Raw genomic sequence first — 21,213 nt, forward strand, 5'->3', positions numbered from 1 at the left:
TCGACCCAGAATAAAGCCAACCTGATCGTTATGAATTATCGAGGGCATATGTGTCTCTAGGCGGGCTGTGAGGATTCTTGTGTATATTTTGGCATCGATGTTCAGCAGTGATATCGGACGGTATGAGGCACAGTATTTGGGGTCCTTTCCTTCTTTGGGGATTACTGCTATCAGCGCCTCTGAGAAGGACGCGGGGGCCACTCCGGAGAGAAGAATGTTATTGAAGAGTTCAACCATAAAGGGGAGGAGAGCTCTTTGAAAGGTCTTATAAAAACCTGCCGTGTAGCCGTCATTCCCGGGGGCCTTCCCTGTCGGGAGTCTTTTAATGGCGTTTTCTACTTCTTCTGCTGTAATGGGGGAGTCCAATGCCTGCGAAATATCTGCCGGAAGAGAAGGCATGGAGACCGCCGACAAGTAATCCGTGATTGCTTCCAAGCCGGGGGCTTCTTGCGAGGTGTAGAGCTTCTCGTAGAAAGTGGCGAAGGCTTCAGGGATATTGGGGGGGCAACGGACTCGGAGTGGTTCTTCTTGTATAGAGGGCACCCACCTCTCGCGACGCTGGCCTCGGAGTCTAGCAGCGAGTAGTGCCCCCGCCTTATTGCCGTGTTCATAGTGCCTCTGCTTTAGGCATTGGAGTAGGTGCTCAATGGCCCCTGTTTCAAGCTGGCGCAGTTCCTCCCTTTTGGCGTTGGCCTGTTCTATCTTGCGTAGCCTTTCCGTAGTCGCGGTTTGCGCCAATTGGTCCAGTTGAGTGATTTCGGTCCGTAGCCTACTCTCTATGAGTTGTCGTTCTCTCTTTTTGGCCGCACCCTCCCTAATGAGCACCCCTCTCCAGGTGGCTTTGCCCGCCTCCCAGACTGTGTTCGTGGAGACGTCACCTGTGTTGTTTTCTTCAAAGTAGTGGGTGATGTCCTGTTCAAGTTGCTCACGGAAGACCGAGTCTCTAAAGAGCGACTCATTGCAGCGCCATTTGGTCGATCTCTGAGGAAGGGCCATTTGATCCAATGTGACCGTCACCGTGTCGTGGTCCGACCAGGTGACCGGTGATATACTGGTTTCCGTCATTGCCGTTGTGAGTGCAGGCGTTAGGTATATATAGTCTATCCTGGAGTACGTGGCGTGTGGAGTCGAATAGAAGGTGTAGCCTGTGCGTGACGGGTTCTGATGTCTCCAGGCATCTGTTAAGTTATATACATCCATCAGTTCTGCCACCCTCGAGCGTGCGCTGGTAACTGGAGTGCTTGCGGAGGGGTCGCCGGCTTGCCCGTCGAGTTCAGGGTCCATCCACGTATTGAGATCTCCACCCAGGATTACTTCGCCTTGCGCCTCCGTCATAACCTTGGGAATCGCTTGGTGAAGAAACCGAGATTGGCCTGTGTTTGGTGCATAAATGGATGCGAGCGTGACGGTGGTGCCTTGTATATTACCTACAAGGACAATAGTTCTACCGCTCACGTCGGACCAAGATCTCAATAACTCAAATTGTAGAGTCTTGTTGATCAGGATGCCCACTCCTGCCTTTTTCAAGGGGCCAGAACCCCAGTGCTCGGAGCCTAGTTTGGGGTGTAAAACTCTCCGTTCTTTGCCTCTGGAATATCGAGTCTCTTGTAGAAAGAGGATATCAAAGCCTGCCCTCTTGAATTCTCGGGATACTAGAGATCTCTTAGTGGGGGAGTTGAGGCCCTTGACATTTAGAGTGCCGATTTTAAGGGTGCCGTGCCTGTCACCTGCTATATTACGTTTCGTTGACATTGCTGCACTTAGAGTGTTCGTCATGTGTGTCGCGTCGTCTTCGAGGATTAGTTGCCACAGTGGAAGTACACCGATAAGTGTTTTGTGCCTCGTGAGGCATTGCATTTGCGATCGTCCCACCCACCTCCCCTTCCCTTTGGGTATTGGTCATCATACCCAGTGTTCCCGGTTTCAATCTGAGTCCTGCATCTTTCAAACCCATGTGAAACTGAGTCTTAAAGGTGATGGCGCCCGCGTTGGACCAGATGTACGCAGCCGGTCTTTCAGCGGACCGCCCGTGAGGGTTATAGCCACGCAACCCCCCCCTCACATAATAGCGTATTATGGTTTTTGAGCCCCCTCCCCCCCAATTTGATTGCTGAACATCAATCACAAAAAAAACAAGGAACAATAACTGTTATTACAGGTAAAAAATAGAAAAAAGAAATGCAACGATACGTATAGGTTCAAGGGACGTCATCCGCCGGTCGGTCCTCAGCTGTAGCATCAGTGGAGAACGCACAGTGTGGGGTGTCCGGCGGGTCTGTGACGACGTCCCACCGCTAGGTACCAAGTCCCTGGCCCATGGATCTCGAACGAGGTTCCTCAGGGCAAGTGACGGGTGGGTGCCGCTTCATCCATTTACATCCGGGGAGTCATTAGGACGTCTATATTTTCTTGCTCCTTTGACTTTATTCCGCTTCGGGCCCTGGGGTCTCCTCTTCGCTCCGTCCCGTGCCGAGTCGCCATGTGGTTCCTCCCGTGGGTCCGGGCCCACGAGATCCGCGATGCAGTTCCGGATGTCGTCTTCGGATCGGAGCGTTATCCGCTTGCTCTCGTGCTCAAAATTGAGGGAGAAGGGGTATCCCCACCTGTACCTTGTGCCTCGGTCCGTGAGCCACTTCGTGAGGGGGCTGCAGAGACGCCGTAGGGCCAACGTGAGCGATGAGAGGTCTTGGAAGATGGATATCTGGGCCCCGCTGAGGGTGAGGGAGTCTGCCGCTCGAGCCTTCGTGAGAATCCTTGTTCTATCCTGGTACCTGTGGAACTTGGCTAGGACGGATCTTGGGCCCCCTGTTGGGCCGCCGGCTCTGTGTATTCGCTCAATTGCGAGTTCGTCCACATTCTCATCTGCGACTAATATCCTGATGATATCGTGTATGGTGTGTTTAAGGTCTGATTCTGTTTCACCCTCGCGCTCCGGGATCCCAAAAAAGCGGAGGTTGTTACGGCGCTCCCTATTTTCTAAATCGTCAATTTTTAGTCGGATGTCCTCTTCTCTCTTCTCTATGTTGCTCATTCTGAGGTTCAGTTGAACTTCCATTACATCGGTCGAGACCTGGTTGTTTTCAACTCCTTCAAGCCTCTGTTCTATGTTATCGACCCTCTGGGTCATTCTGTCGATCTTGCCTCCTAGGTTCGCGGCCATGCTTCTGATCTCGCTTAGGAGGGCGGCTATGTCCCCCTTGGTGGCTGCCGCACCCGCCTCGGGGGGCTCGGTTGACATTGTTCCGTTGGTATCGGGGTCCGGGTATGGGGGGGGATGTATGCGAATCTGGCGAGTTTGCTGCGGATGCTCATGCGATGTGTGGGTGCGAGGAGGCACACGCCCCTACGCTGGGGGCCTTTCCCTCAGCACCGTGGCTTTGGTTGCTTGCCGGCGTGGGATGTGGGATACAGGATGGTGGCTCCGGTGAACTGGAGCGGGCGACGAGAGGAGGCACACGCCCTGGGGTCAGGGGCACTACCCTCCGTTCGCTCTGTGCGTCCCTGGTGGCGGTCTCCAGTCTGGTATCCTCTGCCGCTCAGGTTCCACTACACTGTCCTAGTGTAGCCTTTGGGGCTTGTCCGGACTGTAGTGAGCTCGTGGGGGTCCGGCGTGGACAGTTCGGGGCTAGAGGAGGCCCGGATCAGGCTTGTGGGGGAAGGGCCCTATTCGAAATGCTGCCTGGCTGCTGAGGGGGTTCCGCGCCAGGCCCTCAATGTGTGGGCCATGCTCTGTAGCGTGGGGGGAGTAATTCCCTACTGGGTGGGGGGAGGCAAAAAATTGTGTCCTCGGGGTGCCCTGGAGGCCCTCGGGGGTCCGCCTCCGCGATGTCGATGGAGGAGGGGGCTCCTGGTCTCCCTGGTCGGCACCTGTTGTAACTCCAGGACGCGGGTAGGAGACGACTTGTTGTGGTTCCAGGGGGGGGGGGGAGCGCCGTGTCTCCGCAGGTAGGGTGGCGTTGCTGGGAGTCTCTGTGCTCGGGGGCGGGAAACACTCACCCGACTTGGTTGTAGCCGGTCCGCGGGGCCGCGAGAGTTCTGTGATCCGGGGGGGGCGGCCGACGAGGGTGGTGCGTTGGAGAGCGGGAGGCCGAGCAGGCCGTTTACGGACTCCCGCGGATTCAGTACTCCGGGAAGGTGCTGCGTAGGAGGCCCGAGGGGGGCGGCTCAAGTTGGGGCGATTTCGAGGGGAAAATCGCTCCGATTCTCGTCGGAGTTTCGCCCGGAAGTCAGGGGCCAGGTACAGGGGGCTCCGTCCGTCGTTGTTGCTCGGGTGGGGGGGGGCCAAAAGTGGGGGCTCAACGCACTTTTGGGGGTTAGGGAAGCAGAGCTCACACGGAGGGGTTCTGCATCCGTGCGCCCCCTGGCGGCCAATCCAAGGCATCTACCCTATTTAACTTTTAAGAATGGCAAAACACATTCAAATGAAAGTAAGAACTTTTGTAACTGCTCATCTCAGAGGGAGTTACCAACCAACTCTTTCACAACTAAGTAACTTTTAAGCACTCGTTATACTTTTCAAAACCGAATCCTTTTCTTATCTAGTCCTTACCTAGTCTACTGCAGGAGTTCTCTCAGAGGCAGAAGATGGATACTGTGGTCTAGGTGCCAGCTGTATGCAGGTTGAGGTAGGGTTCAGTTGCAGGAAAAGTCAGTTGTTGTTTTGAAGAGACTTCATCGGGAACTAAGTAGTTCACTTTAGAGTTAGTTAGGGTGCAAGGACTTCAGAGACGATACCCTGGAAGGATTCCAGCAATGGGCCCGGGTGAACTGGATGGGAGGACTATCAATCACATGAATCACCCCAAAAGCTGCACATGAATCACACAAGTCTTAAGAGATGTAATACCCAAGCCAAAACAGTACCGTAGCACAGAAGGAGTGTGCAGCTGGACGTCTTCATGATCTGCAGCCAGCTCTCTGGACGCTGGAAATCGCTACGGCCGTCATTCCTTCATCTTCCTCTTTGGTTTCAGCTCCAGTGCTTGACTTGTCAAAATCTTCCAGGTTTGGAGTACTTAACAGGAACTACAGCAATACCTCTGCATTCTCACCCTATATTTTACACTAAGGGGCTGTGTGGCTGTTTAATCAGGACAGCCAGCACCCACTGGAAGTTTGTTCTTTTCAGGCAAGGTGAAAGACAAAAAGGCTGTGGAGTTTTGGACTCCTCCCTCGCTTCCTGCCTTCTCAGACACTCTGGAGTCTCGGAGGGGAATACAAAAGATCCCGCTGAAGACAACTTCCACGGAGGTCGTTCCCCCCCCTAGAATTGCAGGGGAAGACCTCCGAAACTACAAGCAAACGAGAAATGGCGAAACAAGGAGCCCATCATTGTAGACAAATGGTGGCCCTTCTATGCATTACGGCGGCTGATTTAACAGCCTGTGAGTAATAGTGACTAAAAGGCATAAAACATGCATTACTTAACGTAATAGTATTTCTGATGATTGTATCTGCTTAGATTCATATGCTGTGCATATAGTCCGACATCTAGTGGTAATCGCACACTATTGCATCTTGACTCTCAAGAATCGAAAGGGGATGTTGACATGGGCGTGCTTGTAACACTATCCTTAACGTGACGTGTAGTGTACCCAAAAACGATCACGCATCGAGGTCCCTCTAGTTGCGTTTTATCTACCGTGAGGAAGCCAAATGACTATCGTGAGTCAGTACAAATAGAGAGAAAAGTAGTAAGATGTCTATGTTCCTTCTACTCAGAGCGGGGAGGAAGGGTGGGCGCATGTGAATACAAGCAGATACAATCATCAGAAATACTATTACGTTAAGTAATGCATGTCTGATGCTTGTGAATCTGCTTAGAATCACATGCTGTGCATGGACTAGCTTGCAGTACCCAGAGATGGTGGGATGTGTGAAGGCACAGTAGTAAAGAGATGTCTTGGTACTGCTTGTCCCACCTGTGAATCAGACAGAGTATCTAGGCAGTAGTGTTTTGTAAAGGTGTGTACAGAACTCCATGTTGCTGCTTTACAAATGGGCCATAGAGATACATTTGCAATGAATGCTATGGAAGCCCCAGTGCCCAGAGTAGTGTTCTCTAGGCTTGAAGGGCAAATCTCTCATGGCAATAGTGTAGCACAGTGTGATGCAATTTACAATCCACTTTGAGATGGCCGATTTAGAGACAGGATCCCCTTCTCTGCCAGCTGCCACTGAAACGAAAAACTGGTTTGTTTTTCTTAGTGGTTTCGTCTTTTCCAGATAATATAGGACTGCCCTCCTCACATCAAGTGTGTGGAGGCTTCTTTCTGCCACGTTAGTGGGGTTCTGGAAGAAGGTGGGTAGTTGTATTGATTAGTTCACATGGAACTTTGAAATGAATTTAGGCGCAAACCGTGGGTGAGTGCGCAGAACCACCTTATCTTTGTGAATTGTGACGAATGGGTCTTGAAATGAAAGGCCCTGTAGTTCACTAATTCCTATTTAAGTGACTGCCACCAGGAAGGCAGTCTTGTAAGTGAGTGCTTGAAGACTAGCCTTATGCATAGGTTCAAAGGGAGATCCCATTAGTTTAGTTAATACCACATTTCAGGTGCCATCCGGGAGCTGGGTTTGAAATGGGGGGTATGAAGTCTTAACCCCTTCCATAAAAGCCTTGATTACTGGGATTTTCTTTTCTTTGTATCATATTTTATTGGTTTTACAGCAAGTTTAAAAGAGACACCATACACGTTAACTTCACAGTGACAGTGGAAATGGAATCAACAATAACATCCAAGTAGCAAGTGAAAACCAAACCATATTTCCCATATCTCACTAACTAGTATCTACAAAGGCCAAGTTGGATTTCCTCCAGGATTTGTTATTCGCCCGACGGCACTGACCAGTCATCTCCAGTTAGGTGGTGTTCAACAACAACTTATTTCCTCCCTTATTCCCCCCCCCCCCCCAGCTCCCTACTCAAAAATATCCAAAGCAACAATGTTCATTTTTATTAACCTTTACATTTCACTAAACCTTCCTTTCCATGCATTTAAGGTCTCCTTCATGTCCAATGTTAACCTTTCATACCATCTCAGCGGGGTCACAACTCAGGGGCGCTTTAAACTTTATGGGGACACTTCCTTTTAGCTCAATCCCTCTCCCTTCCATGCCTCCCTATATGCAGTGTAGTGTTTCAGAAAGGGAAGCCAAATCGTATCTATAGGAGAATGGGACTCCAACAAAGCCGCCGTAATACTTTCCATCTGGTAAATGGTATGTATGCGCTTTCATGAGCCATTACCCTTTTGTCTGCAAAGTGCTGCATTTCCATTTAATTGTTAAGCACACTCTTGCTGCTAACACATTTCTAGGCATATGAGAGAGGATTGTGAATGTCTCTTCTCCGTCAGTTTCAATACCAAACAAAACAAGCAACGGGGACAGCCTCCTAGAGATACGATCTATTGCCTGAATCCACGCCAGGACCTTCTTCCAAAATATCTGAACCCTTGCACATCCCCATCATTGATGCCAGTAATCACTTATTTCACCACACTCCCTCCAACAGCGCAGGGCTGTCCCCAGAAACATTTGATAGCCGTTGTGGGGGCAGATGCCATCTCATTATTAGCCTTCCGTTGTGCATTTTAGATTGCATGGATATAGATGTGCTGCATAACGCTTTGTATATTACGGCCCACGTGCATCGTCGACTTTGCAGCTCTAACTCTGTGTCCATTTTGATCTCAGTGGTGGGTTGTGCAAGGGGACCTCTGGTAAGCAGCGCACTATATAAATGGACAATCAACCCCCTTGCACCCCGGTGCTCACTCAGGGTTCGTTCAAATGCCATAAGGGGTCATCGGAGGGAGTCGCTGCAGCACAGGTCTCGCAGTACACTTCTCAACCGCAGGTGGAGTAAGGGTTCTATCGTGGTGCCATGTAGTGCTTCTCCAACTCAGTCTTAAAGATGTTGGTGCCCTCCCTCCACATCTGCCCCGCCCTTACCAGACCTTCCTCATATTGGGGCTGACAGCGATGTACGTTGATCAATTGGTCTCGAATAGTGGAGCCCATATGCAACTGAGGGGAGATGGCCAGGATGTTACTCCCTTCATAGTGTGAGTGGGACACAATAGAGACCACAAAACAGCCAAGACTGGGTGTTCCCGAATTTTACATGGCATAGTTCGATATGGGACCCACAGCCATTCGCCCAGGGCGACAGGTGAGAATTGCTCATTTTCCAAGGCTACCCATTGCTTCTCAGAGTTTTCCCACAAGTGATCCGCAAGGATGCAGAATTGAGATGCCCTATAGTAATCAAAGAGATCAGGGAATACCATGCCCCCCTCGTCTTTGGGCAATATAAGGGTCACGTACGAGACCTGGGGCTTCGAATCTGCCCACAAGTATGCTAAAAGGGACTGCTTGACCTCTGCATGAAATGCCTCCGGGACAGCTACCGGGAGAGATTGTTAGAGAAATGAAAATCTAGGGAGTATGTTGATCTTGATAGACGTATATCTTGCAACCCAGGAGAGAGCTAGTTTGGACCATCTCTCTAAATCTACTTTGATGGTGTTCCAATGGGGTCTATAATTTGCAATGAACAAATTGGCCACATTTTTCGTGATCTCTACACCCAGATATCGTATTCCCTCCATTTGCACTTGGAAGCCCCACTCCACCACTAGTTGGGTTGGAAGAACTGCATTCGGCTGAAGCGCTAGCGCCACCGTTTTGTTCAGGTTTGCAAGGAATCCTGAAAAGGCACCATATTTTCTCAAAGACTCAAAAAAGAGCAGGGACCGATTCCAAAGGCTGGGAGATACAAGATATTGTCCGCAAATAGTGCCAACTTATATTCCCTCCCCCCTCTTTCTATCCCGTGAATTTTGGCATTTGTCCTAACCGCCTGCGCAAAAGGTTCCACAACTAGGGCTACCAAAGGGAGGGGGAGACAATGGAAAGCCCTGTCGTGTGCCCAGTGTCTGGCTAAAGGGCCCCAAAGTTACTCCATTGACCAGGACTTTGGCAGAGGCATTGCGGTATAGTGCCAACGCACCAGACGTCTACAGATCACCCAGTGCCTGAATGCTAGCGTAGATCTTTGCATCCACATTTATGAGTGATATTGGGCGGCACAATGCGCATTCTGTGGTGTCTTTACCTTCCTTGGGTATAACTACAATTCTCGATTCTTTGAACTATGGCGGGGCTTGACTGGAGTTAAAACATTTTACTAAAAAGGGGATTAATGAGTTGCAGTTAGCTTTATAGAAGGCTGGTGGATACCCATCCTGTCCGTGTGCAGAGCCGATTTTCATCTTGGAAATGGCAGTTTAAATTTCTTCGGTTGTTATTGGGCTATTTAGCATGTCCTGATGGACTTGTAATATTGCTGCACGGGGGAATTTTGGCAAGTAATGCTCAATTTCGGCCTCCGTTCCCTCCTCTTCAGATGAATACAGGGTGGTGTAGAATCTCGAGAAGCGCTCTGTGATTTCACAGGGGTCCGTTAAGTCTATTCCCGTTTCGTTCTTAATTTTAGGTATTGCCCCGTCTGCCCTTTGTTTTCGCAAGCGGTGGGCCAACATGGTGTGGGCTTTATCACTGCTTTCATAAAATGTTTGTTTTAAGTATCTCAATTGTGTCAATGGTTTGCCCTGCCAAACATCCCTTAGTTCCTTTCAGAGCTCCCCAATCTGTGCTAAAATGTCCTCTGCTTCTGCTGGCTGCACACGAAGATCTAATTCCTTGCGTGTGATCTTGGATTTCAGCCCTCTCACTTTTAACCTGATCATATTCCTGTTCTCCCCTCCGCAATCAGGACACCCCGAATTGTGGCCTTCACCACCTCCCACACCATGCTTAATGGCAGTTCACCTGTGTCATTTGTGGTAAAATAATTTTTATTGTATCTGTGAGGGTGTTTTTAAATAATGGGTCCTTGTAGAGGGTATCATTACAGGTCCATCGAGGTTCTGTACAATAGGAAGGTCCAAGATCTAATTCCAACATACATAATTCGTGGACTCCATACAACGATCTCTCATTTTCCGCTTCAACCAACAAATAATCTATCCGAGACTAGGTGAGATAAGGGGTTGAGTAAAAAGTAAAATCTCTCTTCCCTTGGGTGCACTGTACGCCAAGTATCAAATAAATGGTTTGCTCTCAGCTGGCTTGAAAATCTTTCCCCCAGGGAACTACTCTGTAGGAGTGCACCCTGTCTCAATCCCAATCTAGATTTGGGTCTGCTACAATATTGAAAGCACCACCGCATAGCAATATGCCTTCCTTCCAGCAGTTTAGGAAGTCGAAAAGGGACTCGCTGAATTGCGTCCGATTCTGGTTGGGGGCATAAACAGAACAAAGTGTGACTATGTGTGATCTTAATTTCCCTTTCAGGGCTACGAATCTCCCTTCCTCCTCCCGGTGTATTTGCCCTACCTGAAGGGCTACTGATTTCCCATATATAATTCCCACACACCCCTTTTTGTGGCCTCTCGAAGCACATAGTGTGGCCCCTATTTCCCCGCTTACTATCCTGTATTCTTTTCCTTGAGCACATTTTGTTTCCTGTATGAATAGTATACCTAGTTTTGAAAGTTAAAATTCCCGTACTAGCATGGAACACTTTTGTGGGGAGTTGAGGCCTTTGACATTGAGGGACCCACATTTTATCCCGTCAGGTAGTGCCATGTTGAGGTATTAGATGTTGCATGGTGACCCAGCTAAGGCGGATTGTCTTGATGTATGCGATTAAACCCCACATGGAATGTTGCAGATTGAGAGATGCGTGAGGCTGCGTTTGCGAAGCTTTGGAGGTATTTGAGTGCACTTCCCAACCCCTCCGATTATCCCCCACTGCCCCCTCCCTTTCACCTTGGAAAATGCCATCATAGGCACTTTCTGACAACTGCGACGTCTCTGGAAAAGAAGGGCCACACTACAGAGACCCCTCTCCAGGCTAATATACCTAACTGTAACAGAACAACAGAACCAAAGATGCAATTGCAGCACTATCCCGCAGCATATTTTTACTTTAAGAATATCCAAACGCTTGTGGCCTTTCAAAGGCACCAAACCAATTTTCCATCATCGACAGCACATGTGTTTTTCTACGCCCCTGGGTTGGGGCAAGCCACCTCCTCCCATTCAGAGTGTGTGCCAACACTTTGAGGACGGAGTACTCCAAGAGGGATTAAACTTTCAGGGCGTGTTGTAACACTTGTATTTTCTAGTTCCCGGGGCCTGGCCTCTTCTCGCCGATGAGGGTAAGGCTTTATGCAGCAGCCCCCCGGGCTTTCAGGATTTATCCCCGTCAGTTCCTAACGTGCCCGCCTGTAAGCCCTCAAGAACTCGGAGCCTCTTCCTCTGAAGTGACCCGGTAACCTCCTCCATGTTCAAAACTTAGAGAGAAGGGAACCCCCACCCCGTACCGCCATCGGTAGCAAATTGTGTGCTCTTGAAGCCAGGTGGTCAAAGGGCAGCAGCTTCTCTGTCTATTCAGCATGGCAGCAGAGGTGTCTTGATGTTCACATTTGAGCCCTCAAACTCCATCGGTTCTATCTCTCTTGCTCTTTGTAATATGTCCTGCCTCTGCTTGTAATAATGACATTTTACAATAACTGATCTTGGGCCATTCGGAGGGCCCCCGGCCCTTTGGATTCTGTCAAATTCCAATAAGGGGGCAGCAATTGAGTCGAACAGAGCCTTCACTCTACTTTCTAAGCCGGCTGGGGTTTCTCCTTGCTTTTCACCAAGGCCAATAATTTGTATATTTGTCCTCCGTTCCCGGTTTTCCAGGTCATCAAGCTTCAGTTCTAGATCTCCCTTTGTTCCAGTTCTTGGAACCTGGCTTCACAGTTCATCACTGCCAGGTCACCAGACAGCTGGTTGTTATCTACTGCCTTAATCCGATCTTCAACTTTCACCATCCTCGCCTGCAAGTCTGAAACTGTCTGTGAGGCTGGAATTTGAGCAAATTTCACCAAGCAGGAGACAAATGTCAGACTTGGTGGCACTGTCTTGGTCATTCCCAGGTATTTCTGAAGAACTTTGCACTTCGTCCTGCTCCATGTCTCTTGTGGTACGGCTGAATGCCCTCAACTTTGAGAATGTGCTTGGGTCCAGTGCTCCGATGGGCGAGGGGTCCAGTAAGCGTTTTTGCCAAAGGCCCCTCACGTGGTTGTTCTTCAAACCAGACCCAATGCAAGCCTCTTCCTCCGAGGTTGGGGGCAGGAACGTCTTCTACCAGCGAAAACCTGCGTCGTTTCTTTATTATTTTTAAAAAAGTGTTGTTCATTCTCCCAGTGTCTTCTTGTGTTGCCTTCTGTACAAGCGAATCCCGGTGCTCTTCTAGCTCTATTTTACTGGCAATGTCCTTTGCGAGGGGCTTTTTGTGTGTCTGGGAATATTGTTTTCGCTTTACATGCACCTTCTGTTGGTTATAGGCAGGCACCGCGTGGCTTTAAGAATTACCTTTCCCTGGGAGGGAGTGCAATCCATGGGGCTTCAGGTCTCTGGTGTAAATGCTTTAATTCAAGTAAGCCAATCCAGTTAAATGGTCATCTGCATTCAGCTGTCCACCATTCTCCCTCTCCATGCCGTTCTCAGTACGATTGTCCTCTACGTGCTTCTCTGCGCTGCTTCCACATGGCCAACAGTCTCCTATGTCTTCCTACACGCTCCCTGGAGGCTCGGAAGGGGTGACGTGCAGCCATGTGCGAATGGGGCAGTGAGAACGAGCCGGTGCTTCAGTGAAACTGCACTTGCTTCATTCAATGCGGGATGATCTTCTTTTGCTCCGAGCCCCCTGTCGAAGCATGCGAGGGGCCATGTGGCATTAAATGGAGACCTGACCAGGCACCATGCATGAAAAAAACAAAAAAAAAAAAATAATAAAATAACTATCTGTGCTTACCGAGCGTCTTGCGGGCATGGATGAAGTGTTTCCATCCTGTTTTGTGATAGAATGTTGTATGGGCAAGGTAGTTTCCTCGCAGGGAAACCGACATTGCCATGAGATGAGAGAACCAGGGTTGGCGGGCCCACATGGGGGCCACCAGAATCATCGGGACTGATTCCTGGTGCATCTTGTGCACGATCTTGTTGAGTAGGGCAGTCGGGGTAAAAACGTAAACAAATTTCCCTGACCATGTTATCCAGAGACCGTTCCCCTTGGAGCAGTTCTGGGGTACCTGGAGGCGTAGTCTGGAAATTGTGCATTCTCCAGTGTGGCAAACAAGTCGATCTCTGGGATGCCCCTTTCTGCAGAGATGTCTTCGGGTAATCGCCATTCGTACTTGTAGGTAGTGAGAAGTCTCTGCTGAGCACGTCTGCCAGAAGATTGATCCCCTGTAAAGTGTTGAGAGCCCATATATTCTGAGACAGTTTGGATAGCCCTGGAGAGTGCGTGCCCCCCGTTTGTTCAGGTAATACATGGCCGTGGTGCTGTCCGTGAAGTCTAGTACTGTCGTTCCCTGCATTTTATTTATTTCAAATTCTTGTAAAGCGCTACACACCCACAGGCCTCAGAGAGCTACACCACAAAAACCAAAACACTTAGACATGAAACATAATACATAGACAAAGAACAAGCGAACTGCCCAAAATACACCAGGGAGGAACTAAAAAGACAGGGACATAAGCAAATGTTTAAGTCTCAGAATATAAGTCTTGAATTTGAGGATCCCATTATATTTACACAAACTTAAAAACCCACGGGGGTTACCGATTCCGCACCCAACCACAATGCAATCCCTGTTCTTCAAAGTACACCAGCTGTCAATTTTACTCTGCGTGGAAACTTCAGGTCAGAGCTTCTGACTATGCCTGGACCAGTTCTGAGGTAAAGCCAAGCCAGTACTTTGTTATGTAAAGCTTACCATGGTTCTCTCCCACTGGGTTCCTCGACATGGCAATTATAACATTCCTGTGTTCCATGACCAGGTCTCTGGTTGAACATCCTTAGGGATAGGCATATGGGACTTTAAGCGTAAACTCCAAAGATTAGCCAGGCCCGGCACTGCTTTTTTGATGTGAGAAGGAGGTACAAAGCTGGCAGACTGAAGGTTTGGTACTATTGGTGGTTGACCCCGTGAAGACAGACTTCACTGCCGGTGTTGCAGTATAATTCAGACATGCACGCAGACCCAAGGTGGCTAGATCCTGATTATCAGAAAACTTGAGCGGCAAATCAGTTTGGCAAAAACTATCCACTTTGTTGGTAACCTCATATGATCTTGAAGGGACAAGTGAGTCAGAAGGGCAGAGATTCACACGTTTAAACAAATGTTGACTCTTCACAATTTCTTGGACATGTTCCAACCATGCAATGAATTGGCTGGGATTAGCACATTGTCTTAGTTCGAGAATAGTTTTAGCCTGAAAGGTTTTCCATGTCTCGGGTGTGGGAGTTGGCTCAGGAAATGAGCCCACAGATGGAATGTGATCAGAATAGAAGAGCTACCTACGTCCGAAGAACATGTTCATAACGCAGCAGCTTTATACATGTTTAACAGGGAAAGAAGTCCCAGCCAAGGACACAGAGGCCTTATCAGGGGGACTGTCAAGGGCGCTACCCAGGTCAAAGGGCAACACCAGATGAGGAACAATGGACACCCCAAAGGACGAGGAAATGGCGTGCCTGAGGCCATTAATGACATCAAGGGGTGGATCAGAAAGCTTTGCAAGGAGGTTCCGTCTCCTGCGCAGGCTAGAAGCCAAGACTTCAGAGCCTTCAGGGCTTTGAACACTGCTAAGAACTCCAACAGGTTTATGTGGTTGGATGCTACTGCTGGGGACCAAACACTGATGAAGGAGGTGAGCCCCCCCCCACCCCATGAGATGCGTCCGTGGTGAGAGTGGCTTCTACTGCAGGGGTGCTGAAGGTTTTCCCCTGTAAGAGGTTTTCCCTCGACCACCACTAGATCGTTCCATTGTCTGCTGGCCCGACACGATTGGCTGTTGAGCCACTCTTGCATGGGGTGCATGTGCAAACGTGCATGTGGGACTAAGTAAATACAGGAGGCCATCATCTGTAACAGTCGCATGGCTTGGTGTACAGTCACCTCGCGATTGGCTACATAGTGAGGGATCTGCGACAGCATGTTCTGAACCCTCTCATTGGAGAGGAAGACGAGGCCGTCTTCGGTCCGAATTAGAGGCTGGACTTTTTCTCGTTTATCGAGAATCCCAGACTGAAGAGTAGATCTACTGTCTTCTGAGCATGTTCCATACAAATCCCCTGCTATTAGCCAGTCGCCGAAGTAAGGATAGACTGGAATGGACTCTCTGCGCAGCCGAGCCGCTACTACAGCCAGCACTTTTGTAAATATCCCTGGGGCTGAGGCAATACCGAAGGGAAGGACCTCGAGCTGACAGTGTTTGTCCTCTATCATGAACCTTAGGTACTTTCTGTGCGCTGGCAGCATTGAAATATGAAAGTATGCATCTTTCATGTCCAATGTTGCCATGTAATCCCCCTGTGTTAGCAGAGGGATTACTTCCTGCAATGTTGTCATTCTGAACTTTTGAGGCTTGACAAACTTATTTGGTGGGTGCAAGTCTAGCACAGGGCCCATGGTGAGATGCTTTTTGGGTGGAAGTACACTGAATAAATACCCTTCTTTACCTATAGAATGGGGACGACGTCTATCACTTTTCTTAAATGATCTTCACCTCTCGAAGCAGAATCTTTAAGTGTTCTGGCGATAGGCGTCTAGATGTTGGTGGTCAGTATCGAGGTGGCCGGCTGAACTCGATACAGTAACCGTGGGTGATGGTCTTGAGCATCCACTGGTCTGTAGGGGTTCCCTTTTTGAGTGGAGGCCAGGGAGCCTCTTGGGGTGGTGTTTCTACCCCTTCCTTTGCCACAGCGCTTTCCTCTCTGTTGATTTGACCCATGACAGTTGTCCCTTGTCCAGAGGACCATGGTGCATTCCCTGTTCTGTATTGATTGTGGGGAGAACGTGGGAAGGATTGGCCCCAAAAGGAACGGTGAGAGCTATCCTCTCACTGTTTATAGGGTTTAGAGACTACATTTTCATGCTCCTTCGCTGTTTCTAAGGCATCGTCTACTGCCTTCCCAAACAGGTTAGTCTCTTCAACTAGCTTGTTAATAAGGGATGCCTGGCTCTCAGGCTTATAGCCCGAATTCTTGTGGCATAAGCCGCCCACTGCTTCGTCCGCCGATCTTTTATCGTTTTAAGACATAAAAGTTGACAAGACTTGCAGGATCGCTCGTCGTGATCACGAGGTAGACACTTACTACACCTTCGGCGAGTGTCTTTCCATGGGTATTTGCCATTGCAAGAAGGGCAACATTTAAAAAGGAGTCCTGTCCATAGCTCAGGTTAAAAGCGACAGCAAAACCAGAAGGGAAAAGAGAGGGGAGAAGGAAATGCATTCTACAAAGAATCAAAACCCAGGACCACACTCTCCCTACTGTATAGGCCTGGCAGGAGGGCCGAGGCCAGGCAGTTGACAGCGTCAACCGAAGCACCAGCCACCAAAATCTGCAGTCTTCTTCTGCGCTGTTTCAGGTGTAGTCGCCGATGAAAATTTTACAAATATTAAACGATCAACGGTCGTACACAATGAAATAGAACTTTGCAATTTACAAGCTCTACATAAGGCGACCAGCTAGCTGGGTGGAAAAAAACAATCTGAGGGACCTCAAAGCGTGAGGGGTTTTGTGTACACTACACGTAACATTAGGGATAGTGTTACAAGCACGCCCATGTCAACGTCCCCTTTCGATTCTCGAAAGACAACATTTAATACTCTGCGATTTCCACTAAATGTCTGACTATGTGCACAGCATGCGATTCTCTGCAGATTCACAAGCATCAGAAAAGTAGTTGCACTGCCAACAGCCATTCACATTCAAGTAAACTTTCAATTGTAACAAACTGTTACCAGGTGTGTAAGAAAGGGGATACATAAGGTGGGGTGTGCTGGCTCACGTATACAAAATTTAAAGGGGTTGAAAATCCCTCTTTACTACTTGGGAATAGTAGTTCACCCAGTCAATGAAAGAAATGAACGGGGAGCACAAAGGGGCAACCCAACCTATGCCCAAAAGTTGTAGGAAACTATAACTTCAACCATACACTATGGAGAGACACAAAAGGTCACCCATAAAAAGAAGAAAAAAAATAGTTGAGACAGTTCAGGAAGATGTATCATAATTATAAAAATTGTACCCAACAGACAGAATTAGGGTTTTGGCACAGGACGGTGGGTTTTCAGTTGACGGGCATTCTGACAGTTCTAGTTTTTAGTTTGTGGCAGGGAAACTCCTCCTAGAGTTGGGGACAGTTTGTTTTATTTTATTTTTTGAATCTAATAAAAAGTCTTTACCCCAAACCATGACACCACCTGGTCAGTTACCTTCTTTTGCACCCTTACAAAAGCTACCACAATTAGTTACCAATCTGTCTTGATGTCATTGAACAAAGATCTCACATACGGTTTGCTCCTTACACTACACCAGTTTCATCATGTGACTAGCAACTATATTTTCATATGGAAAGAGACATCCACTTATTATACTAGACTGTAGTTTTGCACCTGAACAGGGTTTGGGAAATGTGTTTGCACGAGGCTACGGGAAGTTACAATAATTTAGTTCACGTACGTTATATTGGTCTTTATAACTAAAATTATAATCCTCATCAGGTCCATTCACCTTAATCATACACAAGCTTATAAAAATCCACAATAAACTGACAAACATCGTTTAGAGAAATGTCATTACTTCCTTGACATTTAATCATACCTTTATATTGTTGAGCAATTCCATGAAGTTCTTAGGTGGCATAACAATTGTAGTATTCAGAGGAATCACGTAGCACTTATTCAAAGCGAGATCAAGGTAGGCTGTTAGTTTCTGAAAGAAAGTGAAATAAATTAATTCATTCTTCCAAATGGACATTGCTCTATCCTTTCCTGCCAGCACAATGCTTCTGAGTAATAAATTACAAGAACAACCCACCCCACAACCAAACTATTAGACATACAGTTAAGAGTCTGTTGCTTTTGAGGTCAATTAGTTGAAGGATTCCTACATCCAACCCACTAGACGCCACAAGCAAGGTCAAATGGGACCCGCGGCATGTGCACTAAGCTCTCCACATACTGTAGATACATTGTGGCTTAAAGGAATTTTCACGAGAGTCTTGTAAAGCCACAATGGCTGTCATGTTGCTTGCATCAAATTAGGCATGCATGAATGGGTGCATGCAGTATGTTGCAAAATGTTAACATGCATATTCATTTTGGAAAAAATGAATAGGAAGGTAGGGACAATTAAACTCATCTAGTCTTCCAAGTTCCACCACCTAGAAAGAACCTACATCATACTCTCTCACTTTACAGTATAGCTGGTTTGTAGCCCAGCCATGTTTAAGGTGGTTACAACAAATCCTTTCTTTGAAAGGCGGTGTGCAAGCTGTGCGTTTCGTGGCAGAGGTGGCAGCAGACCCCTGGTAAACAGAGCGTTGGAATTTGCAATCAGCAGTCTTATTTCAACCTCTGTGCGAGCAAGAGCCAACACTACAAACTCTCACCACCAACAGGGAGCACGTTGCCGTTTTGTGAGCTGTGTGTGTGGTGTTTTTGGGCTGCACCTTGGAGTAGCCCGGAGCCTGGACTTGGAAGAAAGGCGGAGTTGGGACCGGTCTGTGTTTGAATAATCAGGTCAGCTTGAAAACGGGGTGAATGACATATCATCTTAATTGTTTGTTCAGCATGTATTCACTTAAAGAGCCTTTCGAAACATTCGGATGCCACCATCGCATAACAAATGTTCGAGATGGCAAGGACTCTTCCTTTGCCTATCTCACCCTCAAAGATCCTGTTGGCTTCGGATAAGATGATGCATTAAGAAATATCAGATTGCTGAGCCAGGAATTCAATCATGTGGTTCGGAGTCAAATAGGGGAATACAAAAGCAAAAAGATGCAGTAAAAAATGAATAGCAGATCGGGTGAATACCATTGATGGCAGTTTAATCTCTGAACCTTCTATTGACGTGCACAACACTCTTGACTCTAAATTCCCCTATTTACTTTGACCAGGGGAATATGGACTGTGTGACCTACACGACATACTTCTTACGCGCTTACCCCTCGGCGTAAAACATCAGAACACACAGCATCAATCTTGACAAATCCAATAGAGCAGGGATCTCCAAACTTTTCGTTGGCAAGAGCTACTTGTAGCGAATGGCCAGTAAGCGGGAGATACCAGGGTGGCGATATCCATGAGTATGAGAATTTCGACCAAGATGTTTTTGGGCAATTTATTTGCTCGTCATATAATAAAGGAATACCGTATGTATTTACTGTGATATTAATATATCAATAACTTCAAAACATGTTTATTTTATTATTTTTTATTAGATGCGGTTTCCTAAAAAATGTAAGCATTTCAGAAGTAGGAAACTAACCGGGACATTCAATGTCAAGGCTTAACCTGCATGCTATCCACCAGTGCTCAGTAATCTGGTGTAAAGCTTGAAACAGCAACAACACGCAGATGCTGTCAGACAGGATCAAGGTTTTGATTTCAGGAAGGTCGTCTGAAAAAGGCAGATTCACAGAAACGGGCATTCACATTGGCTGATGGTGCAGATACCTTTTTAGCCATAGTGATGCACACGACATGGCAGACAAATATTCAGGACAGTTTTTAAACTTGCTTACAACAGACTCAGGCATGGGAGTCACTGTGCCCTTCACAACTGCACCATCTGTAAAAGAGCATTTGTTTTTCACCAAATAATTAGCACCTTTTGAAGAACGGCTCTGTAACAGCATTTGGATTGCAGCATTTAGTTTACGTACTTTTCAGAATCGCAGGCAAATTCCTTTTGGAAAATTATTTGCATAATTTGTGTGTATTACTGCGACATTCCTATCAATGTTACCATTTTATTCCCACTTTAACTTGGGCACCGTAGATTAAAGATGCACATTTTCTTTTTACACTGGAAGAAAAAAAATGGTTTCCAACTCTGGATGTAAAGGGTACATCTTTTGCCTTTTGTTGGATGGTGAGTCAGCAATCTGACTATTTTTTCAATAAATGTGGTATATGGCTTTAAAACAAAATCCAGCATATAGCACATTCTGCTTTGTCAAAAAATATAATCCACTGCCAGTTTAGCATAACCCTAATTCATAAACATTGCTCAATAGGTCACAGAAGTCTGCAAAGGAAAAAAGTAAGACAAAGCCTACTTTGTTGATTACCCTTAAACGTATTTATGTCAATAATTGGCAAGATTGAAAAAAATGAACATTTGGGAAGCCATGTGATTCAGTCATATGCAAAACAATAGTGTAAATGGCAGGGCTAAAATAACATTCAGTTTTATAGTGATGACTTGTACTGTGCCCACATGAGACAACATACGAGTCTTTAAATTAACATTTTAAGCAAAGAGTATGGTTGTAACAAGGGGTGACATTCAGAATGGATGGCGACATGCCACTCAACCCCCTTTCATGAAGGAGGCAGTATCAAAATGAATAGTTTACAGGATTGCTACCTCTCCCTGCAGGAATAATGTTATTCTGGTGCATGACCAATGGGCCATGCTTGGCTTGCACATGCAACTCTCCGACAAATTGGAATTGCTCATGTATTAGACAATTACTTGTAAATTATATGTTTTGCATAACTTTTTGCAAAAACAATACTCATACATTGCACCATTTCAGCCCAGTATGGAAAGGCTGGAAATCCTTTGCCAGAATTTGAACATGTGTACAGGTTCCTCTCCCAATTTGTGCACATAGCCAAAGGGGATCAACCCTGTTAATTGTTCTACCGTCCCATGTCTCGCCTCTATGTTCTCTCCCTGTATTCACTACACTATTTTGTACAGTGCTCTGTTACTTAGTTACTAGGTTTAAGCTATATTTATCATATGCATATATACCACTGCTCACGTTTCCCCCTTAATTCCAACTATTGTTTCGTAAAACATCTCACATTGTTTTTTTTTAAAATCCTGGTATTGATAGACATGTCACTTTACATCCCCGTTTAGTTTTATAAATGCAAGTGGACAAGCACCAGAATGCAGTGCAGCTAGTAGTTTTCCATGTTTACTTAAACGTAAAATTGCAGTTATCGCTTGAATTCCTGTTTTGTGACATTCATAGAGGTGGGCTCCTCCATCGTTAGGGAACATTTTCTGTATAGGCTAATTTCCCAAACCTAGTGAGTCCCCCAGCAGCTTTG

General features: G+C 47.2%; 1 protein-coding gene across 1 annotated transcript in view; it reads right to left on the reverse strand.

Moving 5' to 3' along the window:
* Positions 1-21,213, reverse strand: part of ITM2B (integral membrane protein 2B) — a 250,086-nt gene that overhangs the window by 65,482 nt on the left and 163,391 nt on the right. Inside the window, exon 4 of the mRNA XM_069639390.1 lies at positions 17,741-17,851. Coding sequence (XP_069495491.1) covers positions 17,741-17,851 — 111 coding nt within the window. The remainder of the gene's footprint in view (positions 1-17,740; positions 17,852-21,213) is intronic.

This window comes from Ambystoma mexicanum, chromosome 7q (genome assembly GCF_040938575.1).
Source record: "Ambystoma mexicanum isolate Mex_15411 chromosome 7q, UKY_AmexF1_1, whole genome shotgun sequence".
In the NCBI taxonomy this organism is placed as follows: Eukaryota; Metazoa; Chordata; class Amphibia; order Caudata; family Ambystomatidae; genus Ambystoma; species Ambystoma mexicanum.